General features: G+C 47.8%; 1 protein-coding gene across 2 annotated transcripts; it reads right to left on the reverse strand.

Annotated features, from left to right (window-relative positions):
• Positions 1-20,394: 20,394 nt before the first annotated feature.
• Positions 20,395-26,403, reverse strand: TMEM92 (transmembrane protein 92). Of its 2 annotated transcripts, none has more exons than XM_053569477.1 (5): positions 26,168-26,403; positions 22,438-22,463; positions 21,586-21,660; positions 21,240-21,351; positions 20,395-20,991 (listed from the first exon to the last, which is right to left on the reverse strand). In XM_053569477.1, exons 1-5 carry the CDS (start codon positions 26,249-26,251, stop codon positions 20,878-20,880), a joined length of 411 nt encoding a protein of 136 aa, XP_053425452.1. In that variant the 5' UTR covers positions 26,252-26,403; the 3' UTR covers positions 20,395-20,877. The 2 variants fall into 2 exon arrangements, with proteins under 2 accessions (XP_053425452.1, XP_053425450.1); XM_053569475.1 differs by having other exon boundaries at positions 21,240-21,426; positions 26,168-26,393.
• Positions 26,404-27,191: the final 788 nt, after the last annotated feature.

The raw sequence follows: 27,191 nt of genomic DNA on the forward strand, positions 1-27,191 counted from the left end.
TTTTTGGCTGGGGCTGGGTTTGAACCCACCACCTCTGGCATATGGGACTGGTGCTTTACTCCGTTGAGCCACAGGCACCACCCAATTTTATTTTTTTTAAGAGACAGATTCTTTTTTTTTTTTTTTTTTGTGGTTTTTGGCTGGGGCTGGGTTTGAACCCGCCACCTCTGGCATATGGGACCGGCGCCCTACTCCTTGAGCCACAGGCACCACCCCAAGAGACAGATTCTTACTATGTTCCCCAGGCTGGTTTTGAACTCCTGGCCTTGTGTGATTCTCCTGCCTAGGCCTCCTTAGGAGCTGGGGTCACAGTTGCACAACCCATTAAAAAAAATTTATTTATTTGTTTTTTTTGAGACAGAGTCTCAAGCTGTCACCCTGGGTAGAGTGCCATGGCAACATTGTAGCTCACAGCAACCTCCAACCCTTGGGCTCCAGTGATCCTCTTGCCTCGGTTTTTTGTATTTTTAGTAGAGACAGGGTCTTGCTTGGCTCAGGCTGGTCTAGAACCTGTGAAGTCAAGCAAGCCTCGGCCTCCCAGAGTGCTAGGATTACAATCATGAGGCACCGCACCCAGTCTCATAAAAATATTTTTGAATGCTCATTTTCAATTCTTCTAGGTATAGACCTAGCAGTGGATTTGCTGGGTTGTATGGTAATTGTATGTTTAGCACTTTCTCATTTTAAGAAAATTGAGAGTCTGGCCTCTGAGCACTACCCAGACACTGAGTCTGTGGTCCCCCTGGCTCCTGGCACTGGCCTGTCCTCTGTGGTGACCTGCCTCCCTCTGCATTTGCATTGTACTGATTGGTCTTGCTTCCAGGCTGTGAGCACCTGTGACAGAGTCCGTCTCCACCACTTCTGTGGGCCCAGCATCAGCACAGCACCTGGCCCATCTGTTCTGGGTCCATGTTTAGTAAATGACTAAATCACCCTACACTCCCATCTCCCTGCCTGTGTTTGGAATATGTGCGGTTCAGTGCGGCCTCTCTGGGAAGAGGTGAAGACACATGGAGACTTGGGATATTAGTTATTAGAGAACACAGGAGCACACCCGTGACACCAGCCATGCCACCACCAAGGCAGCTGCCATTGCTGAGTACTTCCTGTGTGCCACGCACTGGAGTAGCCTCTTCCTGGTGCTCTAATGAGAAACACTCCCTGAGCAATGGTCTTGCAGAGAGGTGATGTCCCAAAGGGACCTTCAGTTCCCTAGTAGCTCTGAGTTAGAACCTGATCCACACAATAAAAGAGAAAGCCCAGCGAGCGGTATGTGCACTCTGAGGTCTGGCAATGTTCACCCATTTGTTTCATCCTGGAACGATCGTTTATTGAGCATCTATTATGTACCCAGCCCTGCACTAAGTGCTAGACACAGAGGAGTACCCAACCCAAGAGAAACACACGTCCTGCTTTCCTGGAATGTAGAGTTATATGAATGAGAATGATGTAACAAATGCTTATCCAAATAGGATTTTAATGAATTTGTGATAAATGTCACCAAAAGTGAAAATTTGGGGCACTGTAGGATTGGGGGTAGGGAAGGCCTTCCCGGGAGTTTCAGGATGAGGATGTGGGGTGGGAGTGGTGAGCAGAGGAACATTCCAGGCAGGCAGAAGAGGGTGCAGGTCCTGAGGGTACCCTGGTGGCCCAAGAAGTTGCGGTTCAGTGAGTTAGAAGGACAGATATGGAGCTGACTGGATGGTTCAGGGGGTCTGGGGTTTGGGGTCAGATGGTGCAGGGCCTTGTAGGCCATACTAAAGCTTTTGTGTTTTAGTCAGAGGGCAGTGGGAGAATCCTGCTCATTTTTGTGAGGTGGCTCAGTCTTACTGTGCGGCTTGTCTGTGTCCCTGGAAGGAGTTAATGAAGGGTTTCCTTGGTTACTGACTCCCTTTTGAATTCCACATTCCTTTCAGAGGGGTCCCCCATTGGCATAGCCACCAAGATGGCGCCTGGTGATCCTCACTCCTGGTGTGCACTCCCTGTGTACTCACCTCTCTCCCCTCCCACATAGGGTTGGTCCGTGAGACCCATGAATATGGGAGTAATGATCATATATCATCATATAAACTGTTATAAAAGACTTTAGCTTCTATCTGTTTTGAGTCACTAAGGGTTGGGCAGGCAATGTAGGCAGCTCTCAGGGAGGCCTGTGTGGTGAGGGAGCTGGAGAGAGCAGGAACATGAGCCAACAGCCAGGAGGGATCTTAGGGATTGAATCCTCCCACCTTTGGATGGCTGCAGCCCGACTCAACACTTGACCATGATGTTGTGAGACCCTGAGCCACAACCATCCACCAGAGCTGCTCCCAGAGCCCAACTCTCAGAAACTGTACAAGCTAATAAATATTTGTTGTTTTAAACAAATTTGGGGGTAATTGGTAACACAACAACAGATGAGACCTCCATGGATATTGTTTTTTTTTTTTCAATTGCTCCATGTAACAAATACTCATTGAGCAGCTCCTTTTACAAAGGGAAAGCATCCTGAATAATCTTCTGTGGAAAGAAAAGACTACTACTGGACAGGAGGGAGTCTAATTTTTATTTATTTTTTTATGAGACAGAATCTCACTATGTTGCCCTGGGTGGAGTGCCATGGCTTCACAGCTCACAGCAACATCAAACTCTTGGGCTCAAGCGATTCTCTTGCCTCAGCCTCCCAAGTAGCTGGGACTACAGGCGCCCGCCACAACGCCCCAGCTATTTTTTTGTTGTTGCATTTGTCATTGTTGTTTAGCTGGCCCAGGTCGGGTTCAAACCCAACACCCTTGGTGTATGTGGCTGGCGCCATAAACACTGTGTTACAGGCACCCAGCCGATACAATCTAATTTTTATAAAAGCGTGTGTGCAGGTGTATAGAAAATGGCAGTAGCGTATTTATGTAACGCAATGTTTATTGCTGACTTCTTTAAATTACCCTATATTGTTTGAATTTTTTTACAAGTGAGCATACAGAACTTTTCTAACCAGGAAGAAACAATGCTGTGATTTCCAGCTGGGGGAATGAAACCATCTTAATGTGTCCTCCTGGGAAATTGAGAGGTAGCCTGTTCCCAGCCAGTCCCTCAGAAGCTCGCACTGCCAGGGTGGTATCTGTTGGATACAGAGCCAGGGAGCCTTCATTTCCCACAAATCCCCAAGTGACCTTGAGGCTGCTGGTTCAAGGACTACACTATGAACTGGGCTCTTAACCACCTTGGATTTAGACCTCAGGCTCTAGGCTTGAATGTGACTTTGTCCCTAAGGTGCAGCTCTAAGCTCAACTGTGACTTTGTCCCTAAGATGCAGCTCTGCCTTGGGAAGGGGGTGAAACTGGAGCTATCATTGTTAAAACTCCCTTCTTTGTCACTGAGCCCTCTTACACACCAGAATGGGCCTGGAAACCAGCTTTTCCAGTCACTCCGCTGCCCACAGGGAGTTGAGTTCCCTTTCTGTGGGTCTCTGTTGCTCTGTGTTGCTGCAGTCCCTTCTGTCTCCAGGTGATGGCAGCAGAAGACAAGGAGTCCCAAGGGCGGCCACCCACAGACTCCGTGACAGGTGGGCACTTGTTTTTAATGTCCCTTTAATCAGCTATGAGATAAACTGTGCTAATTCAGACTTGCATTTTTATTTCTTTGGGATTTAGGCTTCATATTTTTTTTTCTAAGAAGAATTGAAACCTTATGCTATGTGGGGAAATTCAGGATTAAAAATAGATCAGAAACCATGCAAAGATCTTACCTGTCACCTGAACTGAATGAACCTCAGGTGCTAAATTTACAGTTTCAAAGCAGCTAAGGTCAAAGGAGAAACACTCTGGGCATTCTGGGCCAAGAAAGGAGGCAGTGGCTGTGAACTAAGCCAGCCTTAGGGTCAGGCTTGGGCTGAGGCTGAATATTTACTTTGTGTTCTGTGCTCAGAAACCTGTGGGGGTCTTATCCTGTTTGACACATGTGGAAACAGATTCATTAAGACTGCCGTGATCAGGCAGCGCCTGTGGCTCAAAGGAGTAGGGCACTGGCACCATATGCTGGAGGTGGCGGGTTCAAACCCAGCCCCAGCCAAAAACTGCAAAAAAAAAAAAAAAAAAAAAAGACTACCGTGGTGGCTCTCCCTCAGTTTGCATGGAAAAAACTGGGGCACAAAGTCTGAATCCTTTCTTTCTTTTCTTTTTCTTTCTTTTTATTTTTGAGAGAGAGAGTCTCACTTTGTCACCCTCGGTAGAGTGCCGTGGCGTCATAGCTCACGGGCTCAAGCGATTCAAACTCTTGGGCTCAAGTGATTCTCGTGCCTCAGCCTCCCAAGTAGCTGGGACTACAGGTGCCTGCCACAATGCCCGGCTATTTTTTGAGGTGGGGTGTCGCTTTTGCTCAGGCTGGTCTTGAACCTGTGAGCTCAGGCAATCCACCCACCTCGGCCTCCCAGAGTGCTAGGATTACAGGTGTGAGCCACCGTGCCCGGACTTCCACCCTTTCTTCTACATGCCTCAGCCTCCCCTGGGTGAAATACTTTTCGTTTTCTGGCCCAGCTGCCATATTCCTGTTTACAGAGAGGAGGGTTTTTGTTTTGTCCTTGAGATTAAGCTCACTAGAGTGTTATTAAAATGACCTGGGACTGCAATGGTCAGTGGTTTCCAGGACAGTTGTCCCAGCTGCAGGGTCTGTGCCCACAGAAGCATTTATGCTAAACCACACTGAAAATAGGGAACTTGAAATCCATGGAGACTGAGGGAAACTGGTTCAGGTCTGTTTGTTTACTGAGGATTTGCTCCCCTCCAGACACACTGACCTCCTTCATGTCCCCCCAACACACCAGACAAGCTCCTACCTCCAGCTTTTGCTCCTATTGTCCCCCTGCTGGATGCATTGCCTCAGCATCTTCGAGGCTCTTTCTGTCACCTTCAGGTCTTTGCTTAAATGACTTCCAGGGGCCTCCCCTGGCCTCCCCGTTCACAACTGTGTCCTCTCTGCCCCGCACCTCTGAACTGCCTGACTTTGCCCTCATCACCTTCTCACATACTATATAACTTATTTGTTTATTATACATATTGATTTATGTCTATGTTTACTATACTGTTATTGTTGCATTTATTGCCTTGAATATAGGCTCTGTGGAGACTGTTTTTTGTCTGTTTTGTTCACTGCTTTATCTGCAGAGCCTAAAACAGTGACCTGCCACGTGGTAGGAACACAATAATGAACAAATGAATGACTGAATGAATTCCCTGATGGTTACATGTCAAACACATGCCAGGCCTCTGAGGGCAGTGTTACCCCAATGGACAAGTGAAATGAATATGAGGTTCATATGTGAACATGCGGTTCACATGTGGGGTACATATGACCAACCATGGTAGGACTGGACCAAAATGTGCCAAAGCTTTGAAGGCAATGTGTAATGCACTGGTAGACATATGTACCCCAAGTGACAGGATGTCCCAGACATGTTGTGGGAATGTGAAGGCACAGGCTGAGCATGCTGACAGCCGCGTGACAGATCCAAGCAGCACAGGTAGCAAGCATATGGAAAGACAAGCTTGTCACAATCCCTTAGGAATGCTGGGTCCCCCAGGCCCCTCTTTATTACAATTCAGAGGTCTCTTTGCATAAACAGATGTTATCTCCCAAGCAAACAATTTTTGCTTTCCTTGTCTAGCTAAAAATTTGTCAATTTTTGCTTATAGTTTTCAAAAAACCGTCTCAGTTTCACGGCTCTTTCCTATTGTTTCTTAAGTCTCTATTTCCACTCTGATTTTATTATTTCCTTCCTCTTGATAACTTTGGCCTTTGTGTATTTTTGTCTTTTTCTAGTCTTCTGGGGTGTAATGTTAGGCTGTTTGAGGTCTTTCTTCTTTGGTGATGTTGGTGTTTATTGCTATAAACTTCCCTCTTGGAACTGTTTTTGCTGCATCCCATAAGTTTTGGTATGTTGTGTGTTCATTTTGTCTCTCTCAAGGTATTTTAAAATTCTTCTTTTAATTTCTTCTTTAACCCATGGGTTGGTCAGGGTCATGTTGTTTAATTTCCATACATTTAAGAATTTTCCAAAATTCCTCCTGTCATTGATTGCTAGGTTCATACCATTGTGCTTGGAAAAGATATTTGATATGATTTCAATCTTAAAATTGTTAAGACTTGTGTTGGGTCCTAACACATGATCTGTCCTGGAGAATGTTCCATGTGCTCTGAGGACAACGTGTACTCTGCTGCTGTTGGATGGAACGTTCTGTGTATGTCTGTTAGGTCCATTTGGTACATGTAGTTTAAGTCTAATGTTTCCTTATTGATTTTCTGTCTGGACAATCTGTCCATTGCTGAAAGTGAAGTATTAAAGGTCTCTGCTTTGATTGTATTAGTCTATCTCTCCCTTCAGATCTATTAATATTTGCTTTACATATTTAGGTGATCTGATGTTGGGTGTGTATATATTTATAATCGTTATATCCCTTTGGTGAATTGACCCTTATATCATTATATAACAACTTCCTTGGTCTCTTTTTACAGTTTTTAACAAAACCGTAGCTATTTTATTTAAATACAGCTACCCCTACTTTCTCCTGGTTTCCATTTGGATGTGCTATCTTTTCTATCCCTTCACTCTTAGTCTGTGGGTCCTTAAATATGAAGTCATGGGTTTTTTTTTTTTTTTCAATCCATTCAGCTTTGCTTTCCTTAAAAAGAGAGAGAGAGAAATAGATCTCTTCCCAAGAAATATTCTTAGGCCAGAAGCCTTTCCCCAGAGTACAAGAATACTTTTTTTTTTTTTTTTTGGCCCTAGACTCCTCTGGCACCAGGTGAAACCTATGGGCTTCTCAGAATAATGCCTAAATGCATAGAATAAAATACAGTCATACCAAATAGGCAAATTACATTAAAATGCAATAATAAAAATATTTGGAAAAATTGTGATAAAGTAACACTTTGCTGCTTTATGAAAACACTAAATAATGAAATCTAGTGATAAATCTAATAACTAAGCCAATTGGAAAGTGTTTTTGAATGTAAATGATTTTTTCAGATACTTGCAACAACTATAAAGTGACATAAAATATCTATGGTTTCCTAGTTCAGTGGGTAGGGCACTGGCCACATACACCCATGCTGGCAGGTTCAAAACCGGCCTGGGCCTGCTAAACAACGACAACTGCAACAAAAATATAGCTGGGCATTGTGGTGGGCACCTGTGGTCCCAGCTACTTGGGAGGCTGAGGCAAGAGAATCGCTTAAGCCAGGAGTTTGAAGTTGCTGTGAGCTACGACACCACAGCACTCTACTGAGAGTGACATAACGAGACTCTGTCTCAACAATAACAACAACAACAACAAAAATCTATTGTTTCCATGTGACAAATTCCCTGACACTGGTGACTCTGTGGTTTGTTGACTACCTTTACATGGAAGGAAATGCTAAATTTCAGTTACAGGTTTGTGAAAATCAAGATGTAATGTTCTTCCCATTTCTGCTCACAGACTCCTCGAATTCTATCCAGGAATCTACCAGAGGTCTGTGGATCATATGTTTAGAATGTGCCCTCCAGCCACATTCTGAAACTGCAGGCAGCTTTATGAAAACAGAGTGCCCTGGCTACAAAAATTCAGCTTTAAGACTTTTTTAAGCATCAAGGGGCTAAAATGCTCAGATCTAGGTGGCTCATGCCTATAATCCTAGTACTCTGGGAGGCCAAGGAGGGTGGATTGCTTGAGCTCAGGAGTTTGAGACCAGCCTGAGCAACAGTAAGACCCCATCTCTAAAAATAGCTAGGCGTTGTGGTTGGCACCTGTGGTTGGCACTTGGGAGGCTGAGGCAAGATAATCTCTTGAGCCCAAGAGTTTGAGGTTGCTGTGAGCTATGATGCCATTGGTGACAAAGTGAGACTCCGTCTCCAAAAAAATACTTAAATTTTATTAAAGAAGAACTGAGGGCCATCAAGGCTTGATTTTAGTTGCATCTGGAAGGCGGAAGAAATAGGAAGTCTTCATCACCAGGCAGGTACTCCCCTGCCTGCTCACAGGCTGTCTGGATGCTGCCCACTGCAGTGGGCCAGAGCCAGTAGTGGGGTGTCCTGGGAGTGCTACACCTCTTGGCCAGGAGTCTGAGCTGGACGAGTCATAAGCCCAGTGTGTCTAGGGCAGAGGGCCTGGTAGAACTGGAACCAAACAGGACCCCAAAAGACAGAGAAGCCAAGGAAAGGAACGGTGGTCCATCATTCACCCCATTGTGTCTGGGGGGCCTCAGCCACCTGGGAAGAGGCGCTGTCTCAGGCCGTCTCTGAGGAACTTGGTTGGGACAGATAATTGTCAGAGAGACTGCTGAGAATTCTTAAAATTAAACCCACCTGGTACTCTTGCTTATATCAACACTTTTCCTGTAACGGAGACTCCGCAAGGCTACCCCAAGAGTCCTGATGCTTTCCAGGTAAAAGACAATCAAGGAACAGATCCATATTGAGTGTGAATGGTAGATAAGTATATGGAAAGTAGATTTGAGGACAATGCATCCTGTATTTTTAGGATAGTTCTAGGATAGTTCTGACCTCAAAGATTCGGTGTTACTGTCAGATCGTATCCCAATTTGGGTTATGGGAATTAGAATAATTACATGTATGAATTAGCTTCACATTTTTTCAGATGAAGGGGACAAGAGCTTATGCAAGGGTCTGTGAATTGTATTTGTTGTCCAAAATCAGGCAGAAGTGCTTTTAGAAAGATGATTATAGGCAGGTGTGGTGGCTCACGCCTGTAATCCTAGCACTCTGGGGGGCCAAGGTGGGTGGATAGCCTGAGCTCACAAGTTCAAGACTAGCCTGAGCTAGAGCAAGACCTCATCTCTAAAAAATAGCTGGGCATTGTGGCAGCCACCTGTAGTCCCAGCTACCAGGAAGGCTGAGGCAAGAGAATTGCTTAAGCCCAAGAGTTTGAGGTTGCTGTGAGCTGTGATGCCACAACACTTTACTGAGTGCGACAAAGTGAGATTCTGTCTCAAAAAAAAAAAACAAAAAAACCCACAAAAAAAAGGAAAGATGATTACTCTTCGGATTAGGAAAAGCACCTTGATAAAAGGGCTTGTTCACAGAAGGCAAGACCTCCTAAGAATGGAAAGTATCAAGACAAAACGTGTTAAAATGCTCTTCAGGATGGGCTGCAGGGTGGAGTGTGGAGTTCTTTGGAGCACACGGGAGGAAGAGAGACCTCACTGCAGGGATCAGGCAGGTCTTCCTTAGGTGAGTATGGTCAAGGGTGCTGAGAATACACCATCTATGTGATTTGAGATGTGGCAGGTTCTACAGAGGGTGGGGTTTGATGCTTCCTAGATGTTGCCTCTGCCTACGACCTCAACTGAAGTACCATTTGACTGTGAGAGGCTCAGCGGGCAAGGCGCTCACAGTGTCAGAGATTGTGGCTTCTCGGGTCTTCCCCCGAGATCCCTGGTAGTGGAGGCCAAAGGATTCTGCCTGTCCTGGGTGAAGATCTGGCAAGTCTTAGGTAGCTCAAAGGCGGAGCTCACCAAGCCACTTATTCCTCAGCCACTTGTTCCTGAAACCCAGCACGAGTGCTTCAGGGGCTCGTCAAACCTGCCCACAGAGAGCACACACTAGCACACACTGTCGTCTGGAGACAGGTTCTTTCCTGGCCATAGACACCATTTTGCTATGTGCTTCCAGGCTGGCCGTTAAGTCATCTGTTTAGCAGGGACCAGTCCGAGTAGTAGGCCCTCTCTGTTATCATACCTTACACATATTATATGGCCCAGGAGGAACCAAAACTCCCGAACACCTGCCAAGGCCCATCACACCTTCTCTGTTGCCCTGAATCTTCAGAAGAAGTTAGACACAGAGCAGCTTCATTAGCAGTGCATGGGTGGTGGGGAGCAGGAGGGAGGGCTGGGTCTAGGGTGGGCTGGGGGTTGGTAGGAGAAGAATGTCAGCTGCCAGAGCCAAGGGGGCTGGCCAGGAACCATTGACTATGCAGAAAAGGCTTCTCACTCTCCCTGGAGACATCTTAATATTAAAGGTAAGGGTGATCTCAGAGGGCTGGAAGACTTGGGCACTCATAAGCAGCTAACCTCCTCTCATAGGCAGGAGGCCTCTGATCTCTTTTTAGCCTCAGTTAGGAGGATATTTATTGGCTCAGTTTAATCTGAATCCTGCATGAGAGTTTTGCAAAGAGGTGAAGGCCTCCTTTGATCCTGTCTTCCTTGTGTGAGAGCTCAGCCACAAATAGAGTGTGGGGCCCTTTTAGTTTTCACTGCCAGCACATCTGACTTTGTTCTCGCCATTTTCATTTTCCTGTACCAATCCTCCTGGTCCCAGGTCCCAAGTCTCCAGTTATGTTTCAACAGTCTTCTATTTTTATCTTCCCCCCTTTGTTTTGTAGATAGGAGCAGGTACAGACACATTTCCCTCCAACTGAGGGCTTTGGAAATCTCCACAGGCTTTGGAAATGTCAGGAGGCATGGCAGGAACAACAGCTGTGCAGAACAAATGAGAACCCCCCTCCGTCGGGGAAACTTGCAATTGAAATCTAGCCTTGCCACTCACTGGCCTCAGCCTTAGAGATCATGGCCTTTCACAGAATTGACAGATCCTTCACCTGTAAAGTGAGGGAGTTGGTGCATGAGACTACTCTGGGCTCTTTGGGGTGTAAGTGACAATAAACCAACTGGAGCTAGCTTAAGCAAATATGGGAGATTTATTAGTTTTTGGCTGCCAATTATGGGTGGAGTAGCCAGGTTATGCAGCAGCTGGGCATGGTGGCTCAGGCCTGTAATCCTAGCACTCTGAGAGGTCAGGGTGGGGGTCGGGGGGGTTGGTGGTGGATTGCTTGAGCTCAGGAGTTTAAGACCAGCCTGAGCAACAGTGAGATTCCACCTCTACTGAAAAAAGAAAAAAAAAAGTAGCTGGTCATTGTGGCAGATGCCTGAAGTCCCAACTGCTTGGGAGGCTGAGGCAAGAGGATTGCTTGAGCCCGACAGACTGAGGTTACTGTGAGGTATGATTCACAGCACTGTAGCCTGGGCAACAGAGTGAGACTCTGTCTCAAAAAAAAAAAAAGGCAGCTGGATCTCAGGAACAAACAGAATCAGGAACTGGAAGGCTATTGGGATTTACTCTGTTTCCTGTCTTCGCTTTCCTTTGAATGTTGGCCTCATTCCTTTCCACTCAACCAAGTTTCTCTATGTAGTAGCCAACAAGGTCACCAGTGGGCTCTCCATCCCACAGCCTTACTATCTGAGCAGTGTAGAAATGGGACAGGGCTGTAAATTTAAAATGCTCAAGGAAGGGCTTTGATTGGCCCAGATTGGATCAGTGTCCACCCTGCACCAATGAACTATGGCCAGAGAAGCAGAGTCACATTGTGCAAAATGGCCTTCCCCAGTCTGACAGTCACCATGTGAATGGGGGCACGTGGAGACAATTCCAAGAAAAGCCAGGGAGCGGGGCATGTGGCAAAAATCTGTGTAGTATAACATGTTCTGAATCTAATCGTCGATAAAGATTCTGCTATTGCTGTGTCACAACACAGAAACGTCTTCTTAAGCCTCTAATCAATGTTCTTAATATCCTTTGTGCTGTGAACGTGTTGGCAAGAAACTAAAGCAAATTTTGAATAAATTATTGGCCAATTACTAGTTAACACAGTTGAATCTCTCAATGGATAAACTTAAAATATCATCCTGCTCCACCGAGGTACAGCTAGAGGACCAACCAACTATTGTCTGTCTCCTCTTTCTCTTGTCTGTGCATCTCTGATGTGAGCAGAAGACACACTTGGATATAGGATACTGGAAAGTCAGGTGAGAAGGAGAAGGAAAGTCTGTTGGTCTTTGCATTCATCATTGCAGTGAAGCATCAGCAAATTACTGCCTCCTGCTCCCTAATGACCGTAATTTAAATAAACTATAAAAGGCCATAAAGTGTGTTATTCATTGGGCCTTGGGCGCACATAGCTGGTAGCATAAACCCGAATTTGATCTAATGATCTTTGACAACATATAAACCTCTTGAACTTGAAGACAGGAAACTTTTTTTCTTTTGAGACAGAGTCTCACTCTGTCACCCTGGGCCAGGTGCTGTGGCATCATAGCTCACTGCAACCTCAAACTCTCGGGCTCAAGCGATCCTCTTGCCTCAGACTCCTGAGTAGCTGGGACTACAGGCACCTGCCAAAAGACCTGGCTGGTGTTTTCTATTTTTAGGAGTGATGGGGTTTTTCTCAGGCTGGTCTTAAACTCCTGAGCTCAAGCAATCCTCCTGCTTTGGCCGTTCAGAGTGCTAGGATTATAGGCATAAGCCACCATGCCTGGCAGGAAACTTTTTTTTTTAACTTTTTGTTTTGAAATCATTATATATTCATAGGAAGTTGCAAAGAAAGTAGAAAGAGGTTCCTTTCAAGCAAGTTCCTTTCATCCAGTTGTTACATCTTTCATCCAAGGTTACATCTTCTGTAATGGTAATGACCGATATTTACCTTTTATGTACAGTATCAAAACAAGGAAATTGACAGGGGCACAATGTGTGTGTCCATAATTCTATTTTATTTTATCACATGAGTAAATTTGTGTAACTACCACTTCAATTAAGATATTGAATTGTCCGATCATCACAAAGATGTCCCTGGTGGGATCTCCAGAGAGTCACACTCACTCTCTCCCCATGTCAACCACTTGTGTTACCATTTTATTTTTTTATGGATTCATCTGTTTAATATAGGGAAATAATATTTTGTCAATACTAGGCACCATAAAATGTAAACACAATTACTGTCATAAACCTGGATATACCTTCAAGGATTCAAAGTGGCTTTATTTTAGTTACCCTGTGCGCATACAGTGCAGAAAAAGGTCTTCACGTTAGCACTATGTACGTAAGAGGAGATCCAAATTATGAGAGGCAGATAAAATCTGAATTACTCAAACATTCATTAAACTAAGTTTCATAGTAACATCCAGGTTTATCTTCCTTTCACTAACCACGTTCCCTGTTAAGCACATCATAACAACAGCACAGTGAAGTGAATGATGAAATAAAAGAATTTTGATACACTAGAAAACAGTGCTCATTTACATTTACATTCTATTGATGTGATTAAACATTTGATCATACAGTATCTTCCTACAGGATTACTGGCTAATTGGGGGCGGGGTTTATACTGTTAGAGGTATATGTTGATCCTCTATAATACGTGAGGTTGGACTACATCAGCATTACTCTCAAATTTCCATGGGATGACTTGTTCTCAAAACTTAACAAGGATTAAGAGAAGGAAAATGGGATTGTATGATGAAATACACTAAGAAAATGATGCTTTAAAAGTAACGATAAATTGGCTTCTTTACTGTGACTTCTCAGCCCTTTAATGTGCCAAGGTGAATTGTGAAGCTGCCAGCCTGGGATCCTTATGTGACATTTTCTAGATTTATGTGAACACAGATCCTTTAAAAATGGAAACACAGTTTGAGAGGTGCTGTTTCAGCTGATCTCTGTGTCTCTGAGATCCCTTACAGTTAAGAATGTCTAGGAATATATCCTCTGTAGTGGGCTGAACTGTTCCTTCCAAAAGATTTGTCCACCCAGAACCTCAGAATGTGACCTTATTTGGAACAAGTCGGGTGGTGGTGGTGTATGGTAATTAGCATATAAGGATCTTGCCATGAGACCATCCTCATCTCATTTAGTTTAGAGCCAGCCGTAAATCTAATGAGACAGAAAAGGAGGACATGCATTGACACAGGAGGAAGGCTGTCTGAAGGCAGAGACAGAGAAGAGACTGGGCCCCAGGATACCAAGGACTGTCAGCAGCTACCCAAAGCTAAGAGAGGGCATGGGGCGGGTTCTCCCTCAGAGCCTCAGGGAGGAACCGACTCTACACTCACCTTGATGTCAGACTTCTGGCCTCCAGAGCTCTACGAAAATAAATTCCTGTTGTTTTCAGCCACCCTATTTGTTACAGCAGCCTGAGGATATGAGTACGCCTTCTTTTATGAATCTTAGGGATTTTGAAGCAAGGTGGGGTGTCTTTTAGGTCTCTTGAGCCCCCTAGCTCCTTCCCTCCTCCAGGTTTTGGCACACACTGGCCTTTCTGCTGGGAGCACACTTTCCCATGCTCACTGCACAGCAGTTTCCTTTTCACTCTTCTGGAATTAGCTCAGTGTCATCTCCTCAGAGACACCCTGCCTGACTGCCCTATCTAAAGCAGTTCCTGCCCCACCATGGTTCTCTCATATTACATGTGCTGTGACCAAAGACTCAGTTCTGGGATTGTTGGATTAGTGTGTTTTATGTTTGTTTTCTGTTTTTATTTCTTTGAGACAGGGACTCACGCTGTCACCCAGGTTAGAGTGTAGTGGCATCATCATAGTTTACTCCAACATCACACTCCTGGGCTCTAGCAGTCCCCTTGGCCTCTGGCTCCTGAGTGACTGGGACTATAGGTGCAAACTCCCACACATGGCTAATTTTTCTACTTTTAGTAGAGACAGAGTCTGGCTCTTACTTAGGCTGATCTTGAACACCTGAGCTTAAGCAATCCATCCTCCTTGGCCTCCCAGAGTGCCAGGATTACAGGCATGAGCCATACTTTTGGCCTACTGTGTGTTGTTGTTTTTATTTTTTATTTTATTTTATTTTATTTTATTTATTTATTTATTTATTTATTTATTTATTTATGGCAGGGTCTCACTATGTCGCCCTTGGTAGAGTGCTGTGGTGTCACAGCTCACAGCAACCTCAAACTCTTGGGCTCAAGCGATTCTCTTGCTTTAACCTCCCAAGTAGCTGAGACTAAAGATGCCCGCCACAATACCTGGCTATTTTTTGTTGCAGTTGTCATTGTTGTTTAGCAGGCCCGGGACAGTTTCAAACCCGCCAGCCTTGGTGTATATGGCTGGTTCTGTAACCGCTGTGCTATAGGTGCAGAGCCTTTATTTTTATTTTGAGACAGAGTCTCACTCTGTCACCATGGGCAGAGTGCTGTGGTGTCACAGCTCACAACAACCTCAAACTCTTGGGCTCAAGCGATTCTCTTGTCTCAGCCTCCTGAGTAGCTGGGACTATAGGTGACCACCACATGCCTGGCTATTTTCTTAGAGATGGGGTCTCGCTCTTGCTCAGGCTGGTCTCGAACTCAAGCAATCCACCTGCCTTGGCCTCCCAGAATGCTGGGATTACAGGTGTGAGCCACTGTGCTAGCATGTGTTTTTTATGAGGGCAGGAATGGTATATGTTTTGTGGGTATATGTGTTTTTCACCCAGTCATTGAAATAGTGCTTGACACACAGAGGGTGCTTGCTAAGTATTGAACGGAAGGAAGGAAGGAAGGAAGGAAGGAAGGAAGGAAGGAAGGAAGGAAGGAAGGAAGGAAGGAAGGAAGGAAGGAAGGAAAGAAGGAAGGAAAGAAGGGCGAGGAAGGGAGGGAAAGAAAGAGCACGGTAGCTCCTTTTGATTCAGGAAACTGCCAGAAAACAGATGGTACCTAGGGGTGTTTACAGGGCCTGCGAAGCTCATTTCATGACTGTTTATCTTGAAAAACCCTTCTCGTCTTTGATACAAAGAGAGATGCCTACTATGAGCTGGGCATTGTACTAGACTCTGGACAGGATGATGAATTTGACAAGTCCCTGTCCGTGAGGAGCTTTAGGGCCAGAGAGAGGAGACCAACTGTACACACGTAAGCACATACATAAATCAGGTGGTTTCAGGTACTCAGATGTGCTGTGAAGAAAATAAAATAGGATGGTGTGACAGAGTGGGACCAGAGGGACTGTTTAGTGCAGGGTGGGGAAGGGAGGTGCTGCCCTCAGGGGTTTGAAGTTCATTCCAAGTGCAAAGGCAAGCCTGGGAGGATTTTAAGCAAGGGAGTGACATGTCTTATTTATGCTTTAGCAAGATGTCCCTAACTGCAATGTGACGGATAAACTGCAGGGGTTATGGAGATGATCGTGGTGGTGGCGAACTAGTTAGGATAGTCTGGGGTCCAGATGACAGTGGCTCAGTCAAGGACCGTGATGGTGAAATGGTCAAAATGGAGATGTGGGTCTACTTTGGAGGTAGCCCCTGCAGGATGGGGGGTACGAGAGAGAAACAGACATTTCAGTTTGGACGGCTGGGTGGCTGGGTGCCATCTATTTATGATGGGACACCTTGGGAAAGACTGAAATAGATTAGAAACTATATTACCTGTGAGATGCTCGTTAAGCACCCAAATGGAAATACTAGGTAGGTAAATACACAGGTCTGGAGTTCCAGGGAGAGGTCTTGGCTGGAGTTGAGCTGAGATTCATCGAACAATAGATAGTGTGTGTAGCCACAGACCTGTGTAAAAGCCATTTGGGGAGTGTAAAAAAAGACGATGACCAGAGAGCCAAAGACAGACCTCTGAGTCAACTGTCATTTGGAGGAGTGGTCAGGGAGCAGCAGGAAAACCAGGGGAAAGTGGAGTCAGAGAAGTCTGGAAAAGTTTTTAAAGGAGGCAGTGGCGAAGTGTAACAAATGCCACTGAGAAAAGAGGCCAGAGAATGGACCTTGACTTTGGCAAGATGTAGGTCACTGATGATCTGATGAGAGTAATTCCATGTAATCATGGGGACAAAGGGCTGACTAGAGCAGCACGGAGTGCAAGGGGGAGGGAGGAAGTGGGACAGTGGATGCCAAGGGACTGAGGGCAGGGAGTGGGGGTGGGATGGGGTTTCTAGAAGATGGGCGAGGCAGAGGGCGAGGCAGAGACAGCGGCATATTATAAACAGGTGATAAGGCTCCCTCCGGGAAGGAGGAAGCAAAAGTGCTGGACTGCAGGAGTGAAGCCCTGGGTGGGGTGTAGGGGTGGGACATGAGGAGACTGGGTTGGCAGGGTGGGGGGCAGGGGTGGAAACTGGCTGCTTCTGACGTGATTGCATCCCCTTTCCCCCTGAAGCCCATGGTGGCATCACCAGCTGAAACTGAAGTTGAGGAGTAGGAGATTTGAGGAGAGTTGGAGGTATAAATTAGTCATCTCAAGAGTGAGGACAGGGGGTGGTTTAGGCATGTCAGAGGAGCTGGGGGCCTGCCTGAGATTTGCAGTGTTGATTTGGAAGCAAGTTCAATGACACAGGTGTGCTGGGCCTTGAAGAATATTTGCATCCAAGTGGGGTTTGGAGTTTCTCCAGGTGTGTACACTGGATGGAGAAAAGGTGGAAAGGAGTTTGATGCAGGGAGTGATAAGGACAGATAAAGGACATGGCAATATCACTGCAAGGGGCAAAGGGCAACAGCTTGATGGGGTTGGTGGCACAGAGGACTGCCAGCATGGTGGCAATACAGCACCCGAGAGGAGTATGTGTTGAGGTGGGGTGGGGGAAGGCTGTTGGCATTAAGGAAGTTCTCTGAATTCTGTCACCTGGGCCATCCCAGCTACCTCCTGCCAGAGCTGGAAGGAGCTGACCTATTCATTGTACAGAAGGGGACTCTGATGCCCAGAGATGTTAGCTGCAGAAAGCAAAATGTCAGTATGCTAAGGTGCTTGCTAGAGTTGTCTTTTCCCCCACTTCTCCCAGCAGCAGCCCCTTACCTCCTCTTTCCTCTGTCCCTGGGGCAAGTGCCCTAATGTCCTCCCCATCACATCTCTCCCACCCTACAGCTTTTCCCGCATAGTGAAGTTCAAGTGCACAGCCTTGCGGGACACATCCCTGATGCTAACCAGGCCAGGCTGTGTGTTTCTTTACAAGTAGAACTCCACATTCATTCATATACTCATTTAATCACTCATTTATGCAGTGATAATCTTTGGGTTGAGTTGCTAAACCAGCCCCTAGGAATGAGTTCTTAGTCATTGTGAATTCTCAGTTACTGTGAAATTTCTCTGCCTGCCATCAGCGCACTGTCTCTCCATCAGTCTACACCCAGTGCTTGTCACAAGGCCTGCATAGGTTTGACATGTGGGCTTCACATGTTCCTCACATGTCTGGCAGGTGTCCAGGCTTTCCATGTCCATCATGTGTCTATTCTCAAGGTCACACACATATCACGTGCATGCCACATCTAAAGTCTTTCCAGCCTCTTCTTCACAGCACAGCTATGTGCAAGGCCGTTGACCAAAGTTCACAAGTTAAATCTTCACAAACTTCCAAAGCGGCCTATATGTTCCAGAAAACAAATCTTTTAAATTTACAAAACCAAGGATTGCTCCTTGTAAAAAACACACACAAAGCCAAAGCATAAGAAGTAAAAAGTCTCCTCTTCACTTGGCTTCCTGCATCCCTGGTGCCAACAACTGTTAAAAGTGTGGTGAGTGTGGCTTAGTTCATATGCTTCTAGATCTTATCTATACATGTGTATTTGCAAAGAAAAAAATACATATATAAAGCATGGAAAATATACTTAGACACCTAGATCAGAGGCCTTGCTCTGCACCTGGCCTTTCTTCTTTAACAATAAATGATGGGCACCGTGCAGGGTTGGTGCTGCAAATCCACTTTATTCTTTTACAAGGTTGCATATTGGTTTATGTAGCAGGCTCCTGTCAATGGGCATTTAAGATGTTTTCATTTACTCCTCTGCCCCAGCTACAATGCTGTGATGGACATCTGAATCAGCTCTTTGGTATAAGCATTTCTGAAGGCTCATTTCTGGAATTGAAAATGCTAGGTCATGTGCATCTTACACTTTATCTTATTTTATTAATTTATTCGTTTTTTGAGACGGAGTTTCAAGTTTTCACCCTGGGTAGAGTGCCATGGCGTCATAGCCCCCAGCAACCTCCAACTCTTCGGCTCAAGCGATCCTCTTGCCTCAGTTTTTGTATTTTTAGTGGAGATGGGGTCTTGCTTTTACTCAGACTGGTCTTGAACTCATGAGCTCAGGCAATCCACTCGCCTCAGGCTCCGAGAGTGTTAGGATTACAGGCATGAGCCACTGCGCCTGGCCATGTATCTCACATTTTAATATGGATACCTAGTGCCAGGCATCCTATGCATAGTAGCTTTGTAAATATCTGTGGCATGAATGGATGGTGCCAGATTGCCTTCTAACAAGGTCACATTTCCATCCCACCATCAATGACCAGGGGAGTCACAGAAGTGGCCCTTTCTGCCGCCAGGTTGCAGCAACATTGGGTCTCAGGACAGCCACTTTCCTTTAGTTACTCACTGCTATAAGCAGGAGCAGTTAATGACCCTGTGTTGTCTTTGATAAAAGGAACATATCAGGCAGAGGGTGATCTTCTCCCAGGTCCTTTGCTCATTATCCTCCCAGTGGGGCAGGCTTTCACCACAGTGAAGACAACATATGCTCTGGGATTTCCCTCACTTGAACTGGCCACATGTACACAAAGCACCCACATATTTTCTTCCCATTACCCATGACCAATCCCTGAAACTGAAGGGAAACTTGCACTTACAGTTGGGCTCATTCTCCTAATGCTAACTCTGATACCATCTTGTCGCTGTTCTGTCTGGAGCTCTGTCTCCACCAGGAACCCCAATCTGGACAGCCCTATTCCTGGCATCTTTGGGGCTACCTGTGCCACCTTCTCACCCCTTGCTGTGCCACCTGCCTGAGTTCTGATGCTCCAAGGATGAGCATTATTGGGAGAGCCCTGGATGAAGCACCCCTGCCAGCACTCCAGGGCCAGTTCTACTGCCAGTCCTCCCAGGAGCTCTGGCCAGCATCCCTGCTGTGCCCTGTGCCTGTGGGGGAAGCCGGCATGAGTGGGCTGCAGGGAGCAGTGCAAAGGCAATGCTCAGGATGGAAGTGCCCAGCCCCACCTGAGCACCAGGACACTGGCACCAGGGTCCCCCTCACTTTGCATGGCCAGGCCTGGGCCCCAGTTCCAGGCTTTTCCTGCAGGCCCATCTGTGTACTCCGCACTGACATGATGAACATTTCTTTCCTCTTAGGGGTTAAATCCTGCAGGTGGGGCTGAGTGGCAGTGCTGGAAAAGAAGGTGAGACTTGCATCTCCTCCCCTCCTACCAAGAGATTCCAGGGTGTGGCAGATCAGAGTCTCCCGGACCCCACTCCACAGATAGGGTCCCCCACTCCCCCTCTTTGGCCTCCTTCCAACCCCACTTTCTCCCAGCAGGTTGTTTCCAGGCTGCCACAGGGAGTTTCCTGGATCCAACCCTTCCCAGCCAACTTCTCCCCAACTCATGGTAAGACTGCTCCACATCTCCAGGGGAAGCAGCAAAAGGGTGGCTTGGAGGCCCACATAGTGGTCACCCCTACCCTGTTTCCAGGCTAACACCCAGAGACCTCGAGGAACTGGAGGCCAAAGCATCACAAAGAGCCTTTCTGCAAGGGCAGCCCATGGATGGACTATCCTCCCCGTTCTCCTAAAGGCCTCATCAGTAGTGTGATTTCAGCTCAGTGACCCTCACCCCCACAGCAGTGCCTGGGCTCAACACCTCACCCACTGCCCTACACAGCCAGAGACAGACTCTCAGCCACAATCAGCTAAAATTTAGTGAGTACAAGTATTTTGCCCATGTGTTGGAGGGTACATTGGGGTCTTCTCTGTTCAAGTAGAGTTGGACAGTGGCTCAGAGTTCATTTAGTCCAATCTTCCATGGGCACTGAGGTGCCCTCCAGATATCTCAGAGCTGGCTATCCATTGGAGATTTGAATACCTCCAGAAATGGGGTTCTTACTACTCCACAGATGAGCCCCTTCCACTGGGTTGTTCTAAGGTAGGTTGGCAGGCTCTAAGGTAGGTTGGCTGAGGGCAGATATCGTCGCACCAGCCCAGGTCTCAGGATAAGAGAGACAGCTAGGTGGAACGAGGGCAGGAAAAGTAATAAGTTAAATTCAAGGATGGCCAGAGCCAGGACAGGGTGGGTGAGGCATTCTAGGGGTCCCAGAAGTCTCTGGCTTGCTCCAGCAGGTGCTGCAGAGAGGCTGCTGAAGGCAAGATTCCAGGCAGGAGGCGGCTCAGAAGGCTGGGTTGTCAATGCCCCTCTGAACCCCACCATCTTCTTCAGGCCTGCAGCTGTAGGGTGGTGGGGGCTCTGTGGGCATTAGGTCCGGGGTGGGCTTCATAATGACCTGCAGGGAAAAGAAGGGACTCAGAGTCTTCTCAGAGTCTGGCACTGGCCACCACTGAGGTGGAGTCCCACATGCCAGCTGAGGCATGCTTAGCAGTGAGAGGGGTAACAGGGTGCAAAGCCCTCCCCAGGGGTCAGGGGCCTGGCATGAGTAAGGCCCTCCCCTGTCCCCACTGCTCTAACAGTCTGGACACTAGGGAGGGATAGCTAGCTGAGGAGCAGGGCAGGGACAGGGACCAAAAAACTCACCTCACTGTAGGGGGGTGGTGGCTCAGCGGGGGATGCTCTGACCCTCTCTGGGAGGGTCACAGAGGGCAGCTCTGTGGACTCCTGGAGATCCAGCTGCTCTGGCTGTCTGCAGCTGCGACAGAAATGCTTAGCCAGGCCACAGATGCACAAGAGGGGTAGGATGACCAGCAAGATGATGATGAAGATCCTGGCAGGGACCACCAATATCACCCTGGGCCCGGCTGCCCAGCCACACTCGCCTCCGCCTCCCAGCCTACAGCCATCCCTCAGCAGCACATCCAGCCCCATCCTATGTGGTCCAGGCCCCTCCAAGGACTGGGCCCAGAGGAGCGAGCCCTCGACTCACCTCAAGGGGCCCGAGAAGAACTCATTCTCCTGGCAGCAGCTATTACCACAGCATTTGAATCCATTGGGGCAGATGCTGCTCGGGGGAAGACGGGACAGAGAAAGGTTGTTGGCAGGGAGGGGGAGAGGCAGAAGGATCCCAGCCCACTCAGAGCACCAGGTTTAGGCCCCTCTGAGCCCAGCAGGAGGAACCTGGGACAGGGACTCTGGCCTTGCACACTTGTGCCCAGTTCCTGCTCCACACTGGTCTTCCTTGCTTGTCTGTGACACAGGTGAAATGAATTTGTCAACCTCAGGGGGCAGGGGTGGGGACTGAGTATTGCAGTGGCTCTGATGTCACTCATTTTACTCTAAGGAGATGCAGAGGAAGAAGCAATGTGGTGTCCAGGAGCCACCTGGCAGAGGAGTGCACCCTTGCTAGCGTCCAGGCTCATGAGGAGAGCAGGAAAAAGGTGTTTCCAGAACACCCAGTGCTGACTTGATGGAAACACCTGTCTGTCTAGAGACCCCCACCCCAGCCCCTCCTCACTGCACTCAGGCTTCACGGGATTTATATATTAGGGTTGGTACAGACTGTCTGCCTGCCCTCCCTCCAGGGGACCCTCAAAGGGGAGATGACCTGACACTACAGGGGGAAGGGCCAGGTTTGGGATTCAGACCTGCCCCTGTGGTTGGCTGGCAGAGGGAGGGAGGGGGTAGAGGCTCTCTCTGGGTGGCAGAGTTGGGGGATGGTCTCTGGCTGGATTGGGAGAGGGTGAGGATGAGGTGCCCCCCCACCCCACAAGGCAGGCAGAGCAGGATTTAGGTTTCTTTCACCCCAGATTGGAAATTACAACTGAAGTCCCAGACTTACAAGAAGAGGCCACATCTGGCTGCAACCTGTGGAAGAAAAGAGACAGAGGTCAGGGGTCATAATCTGGAGGGTGGAGTTTCCACTCAGATATTGCCCAGGTACCTCACACCCAGGGGTCTCCAATGGACTCAGCCTCTCCCCCAAGCCTCTCTCCACCTGACTCCTCCATGTCCCCCAGGTCAATTGTTGTAGTCCAGATGACTTCTGTCTGCCCCTCACCTCCACTCCTCTCAGCACCATACCTCCCACACTATATTCCCTCATCCCCAAGTCTGCAAGCTACTTCCTTCTGGCTAGCCTTCCAGTCTAGCTCCTCCTACAACACCTATGGTCTAGACACCAGCAATTTTCCTCATCCCCACCCAAGCCACTCCAGACACTGCAGGCAGGACTCTTCCTAGAATGCAAATCCGATCAGATCACCTAACAGCCTTACTAGAAGCTCCTTCAGTGGCTCGCTGGGGTAGATCCCCAGCCAGCAGCCTTACCCCACTCCTCCATCCCCTCTTCTCTTTTTTTCTTTTTGCCTATTAATAGTAATTTTATTATTTTTGCTTGTCAAAATATTTATTTATTTATTTATTATTGTTGAGGATTCGTTGAGGGTACAAAGAACCAGGTTACAATGCTTGCATTTGTTTATTTTTTATTATTATTATCTTATTTTTATTTATTTATTTATTTTTTGCAGTTTTTGGCCAGGACTGGGTTTGAACCCTCCACCTCCAGTATATGGGGCCGGCACCCTACTCCTTTGAGCGACAGGTGCCACCCGATTATTATTTTTTTTTACAGAGACAGAGTCTCACTTTGTCACCCTTGGTAGAGTACTGTGGCTTCACAGCTCACAGCAACCGCCAGCTCTTGGGCTTAGGCAATTCTCTTGCCTCAGCCTCCCAAGTAGCCGGGACTACAGGTGTCTACCGCAATACCCGGCTATTTTTTTTTGCAGTTTGGCTGGGGCCAGGTTTGAACACGCCACCTTCGTATAGTGGCCAGCACCCTACTCACTGAGCCACAAGCTCTGCCCCACTTCTTGCATTTGTTAGGTAAAGTCCCTCTTATAATTGTGTCCCATCCCCAAGAGCTGTGTTCACATACCTTGACTCCCACCCCCTCCCTCTTTCCCTCTCTCCACTCCGTCATTTCCCCATCCCCTGCCCTATACTAGCATCAATTGTCCTCATATCAGAATTGGGTACATTGGATTCTTGCTTCTCTATTCTTGTGATGCTTTACTAAGAAGAATGTGTTTCAACTCCATCCAGGTTAATACATAAGATGTAAAGTGACCTTCCTTTTGTGACTAAATAGTATTCCATAGTATACATATACCACAGCTTTTTCCATTCCCGGTTGGTGGGCATTTATTTAGGTTGTTTCCACAATTTACCCTCTCCTCCTTTTTTTTCATTTATTTTTTTTAGACAGTCTTAAGCTGTTGCCTTGGGTAGAGTGTTGTGACATCACAGCAACCTCAAACTCTTGGGCTCAAGCCATTCTCTTGCCTCAGCCTCCCAAGTAGCTGGGACTACAGGCACCCGTCACAACGCCTGGCTATTTTTAGTGATGAGGTCTCGCTCTGGCTCAGTCTGGTATGGAACCTGTGAGCTCAGGCTATCCACCCGCCTCGGCCTCCCAAGTGCTGGGATTACAGACATGAGCCACCACACCTGGCCCCCCTTCTCCTCCTCTTGCACATACCTGCTGGGAGTTCCCTGAACACACCTGGCTGTTTTATAAGGCTGGGGTCCCCCATTCATCCTTCATCTCCCTGCCTAGGGCATTCCTTGCTCTGCAAATTTGTGAGGATCTCCCTCCCATACCAGATCCTCCCTCTTCTGCATTAGTTCTGCAGGGCTTCCAGGGCATCTTACAGAATTTCACCCCATTAATAGCAATTAGGTGTCAAACATGGAACATGTTTCTCCCAGGTATCTGCAAGCCCTTCCTCTCTGACCACATTATTAAAAATGACAATCCCCTTCCAAAGCACTCCCTTCCCTTTAGTGTGCTTAATTTTTCTCCATAGCACTTACCAACATCTGACATGTTATGTATTTTACTTTGTCTGCCCAGTAGAGTGCAAGCTCCACAAGGACAGGACTTTTGTTTGTTCATTGCTGTTGAAAATTCAACAGTCAGAATATTTGCAGAATGAATGAGCATTCATTTATTACCTGGTTCCACTCCATCCTGGCTGCTCCCAGACTTTGGGGGAGACTTTAGGGAACACACAAAATTGGGGGCAGTTACCTGTCACTCTATCCTAGCCTCCTGGGACAAACAACCAGGGCTCAAAAGAAGCCAGCTTTGGTAAAAACACTCTTATCTTTATATCTTTACTTAAAATAATTAAATAACATTTCAATTGCTAATTACAACAATAAAGAAAAGAATACCAATGATAAAAAAGAAAAAAAGAAATTATCAACAATAGACAGTAATAATTGGGGTAATTCCAGACAGCTGAGTAAGGTCTTCTCACAAATTCTGTCCCCTTGCGGGACAGGAAAAAGGAAGGGACCTCTGCCCCCTGTCCCAGAGAAAATGAGTCTGAATCAAGGTCACATAGCACATAGGGGCAACTAGAGTTGGAGACACACAGAGGGGTCCAGGCACTTAGCAGCACCCTTTCACCCTTCAGTTTCCAGACTGTCCTCCTCTTTCCTGAACCCCAACTAAGTGATGAGTAATTAAATGATTTAATAAATTAGTCCAGAGTTCCTTTTTGGAAGGGAGAGGAGCTCTTCTCCCAGATCTTCTGCCACCCATTTTAACCAGTGGTCTTGTCTAGGATGGTTTAGAGCCTGAGTTTGATCAAGAAACAGCAGGATCTTGAGCAATCTCAAGTTATCAACCTAACAGCCTCACCTCTGGGGCCAGTGGGAGGAGTCAACGGTAGGATGCAGCCAGCAGTGTTGACACAAACTGATCACCCAGAAATTTAGAAGGAATACTCTGCTCAATAACTCTTGTCCATGGATGGGCTTTGGTAGAGCCACTCTGAAAACTCGGCTCAGTTGTGTGAAGGTGTCCTGTACTGGAGAGCAGGTTCCAGGCTTCCCTCTTCTTAAATGGAAATAAGTTTAACATGTGTATTCTAGACCCATCTCAGTTCTCAAAATAGTCTCACATCCCAGAACTGAGCAACCTTCCCCCATGACCTGTAGAGTTTATGTGAAAGGAATGGGAGGGCCAAGGGAGTACTCAAACCCTGCCTCACTCTCAATCACAGATTTCAGAGGTCACTCCAGCCTTGGGTCAGGCAGCCAAGTCAAATCCTATCACCAGCTGGAATTCTACTTTCACTCCCAAAAGGGCAGGAGATGCCTCCTAGAGAAGTCTAGGGCACAGGCAGAGAAATACAGTCCTACCGAAGGAGTAGAGGTGGGGAGACGTGCTGGCCCAGGCATCCCGACTTCAAGCCCCACTTTCGAGGACGCAAATGGGAAGGAGCTAGAGGGACAGGCCAAGGCTAACAAGGAGGTCAAAGTCCCCCTTCACAGAGAGGCACTAGATGTCAGATGGGTGGTGGAATTCCCTCAAGGGTGAAAGACCTCAGGCTCTCCAGGGCCTGCCTCTACAGCCCCCACCTCCACCTCCGTAGCAAAAGGAGAAAGGAAATTGCTAATTGCTTGTGGTCACCAGGAAATCCTGACAATGGGGCTGGTAAACAGGCTCCAGAAACAGGCCCCTGACCCCCAGGGGTAGGCCCGAAAAGTCTTACCTCCCGAGCTTTCGCCTGTTGCAAGCCGACCAGCAGGCTGAGCAGCAAGGTGGGTGCGAGGCCGGAGACCCAAGCGTGGGACATCCTGGCATGGGGGCCACTGAGCTTCCGTGTCTAGGGTAGGAGGGGAAAGGCGGGGCCGCGACCTCTCCCACTTCTCTCCACCTATGGGGCCCCGCCTCGGGGTGGGGGCGGAGCTGATGCTCGCGGGAGGGGCCGGACTTGAGGCAGGGAGAGGAAAGGGAGGGGAAGAGGTCTGGGTAGGGTTTTGGGAATTGGGAGGTAGATGAGATTAGCGGGTGAAAAATATCCCAAAGGGTGGGGTCATCTCCAGAGCACTGAGTTAGTCCTTCCTAATTCTCAACTTCTCAACTCCTAAGGGTCCCCGACTTTAGCCGGGAGGAGGACGCTCTGCGCCTGGCGGGAAAGAGGAGAGGGAAAGCGGGCGGAGGCAGCTGGACCGCTGAAGGCCCTTCAGATCTGGAGAGGGCAGTGGGGACAGTTTGAGGGAGGGGGAGGGGAAGGCCCTGGGATGGATTGCCAGGGGATTGTATAGAAGGGACTGTCACCTCATGGTGTTTTGGCCAAGAAAGGAGGGAGGGGGAGCCTGGCTGATTTCAAAGTGACCAGAGATTTCCGAGTAGAGGGAGACAGCTGAGGAGCACAGCGTTGGCACATTCGTCCTCCCCCCCCCCCCCACCACAAAATCCTGAGGGGAAGTTTTGGTACATTTCCTCCTTTCGACAAAGGGGAAATTAAGGACCCAGCGTTCAGAGACCCCCCGGGTCCTCTGCTGGGGCGACGTGGCAGCCGGGATGGCCGGGGCTCTGGTGAAGCAGGCCCATCCAGATTCCTGGAAAGACCCTGCGGAGCCCGGCCCGCGTGGGAGGGACCAGATTCCGACCCTGGGCGGCCGCCGTGTCTGGGCCTTGAGGCCCGCGATGCGGACGGGTCCAGCCGGCAGGTGGCGGCATTGGCCAGCACAGGTCCCCGGGAGCCAGGAGGGGACCTGCGCTGGCCAATG

This window comes from Nycticebus coucang, chromosome 18 (genome assembly GCF_027406575.1).
Source record: "Nycticebus coucang isolate mNycCou1 chromosome 18, mNycCou1.pri, whole genome shotgun sequence".
Classification (NCBI taxonomy): domain Eukaryota; kingdom Metazoa; phylum Chordata; class Mammalia; order Primates; family Lorisidae; genus Nycticebus; species Nycticebus coucang.

Coding starts and splice junctions, on each gene's coding strand:
- TMEM92 (XM_053569475.1), bottom strand. CDS start 26,251: ATGTCCCACGCTTGGGTCTCCGGCCTCGCACCCACCTTGCTGCTCAGC. Junction 22,464..26,167: donor AACAGGCGAAAGCTCGGGAG/GTAAGACTTTTC, acceptor TTTCTTCCACAG/GTTGCAGCCAGATGTGGCCT. Junction 21,661..22,437: donor GCCAGATGTGGCCTCTTCTT/GTAAGTCTGGGA, acceptor TCCCCCGAGCAG/CATCTGCCCCAATGGATTCA.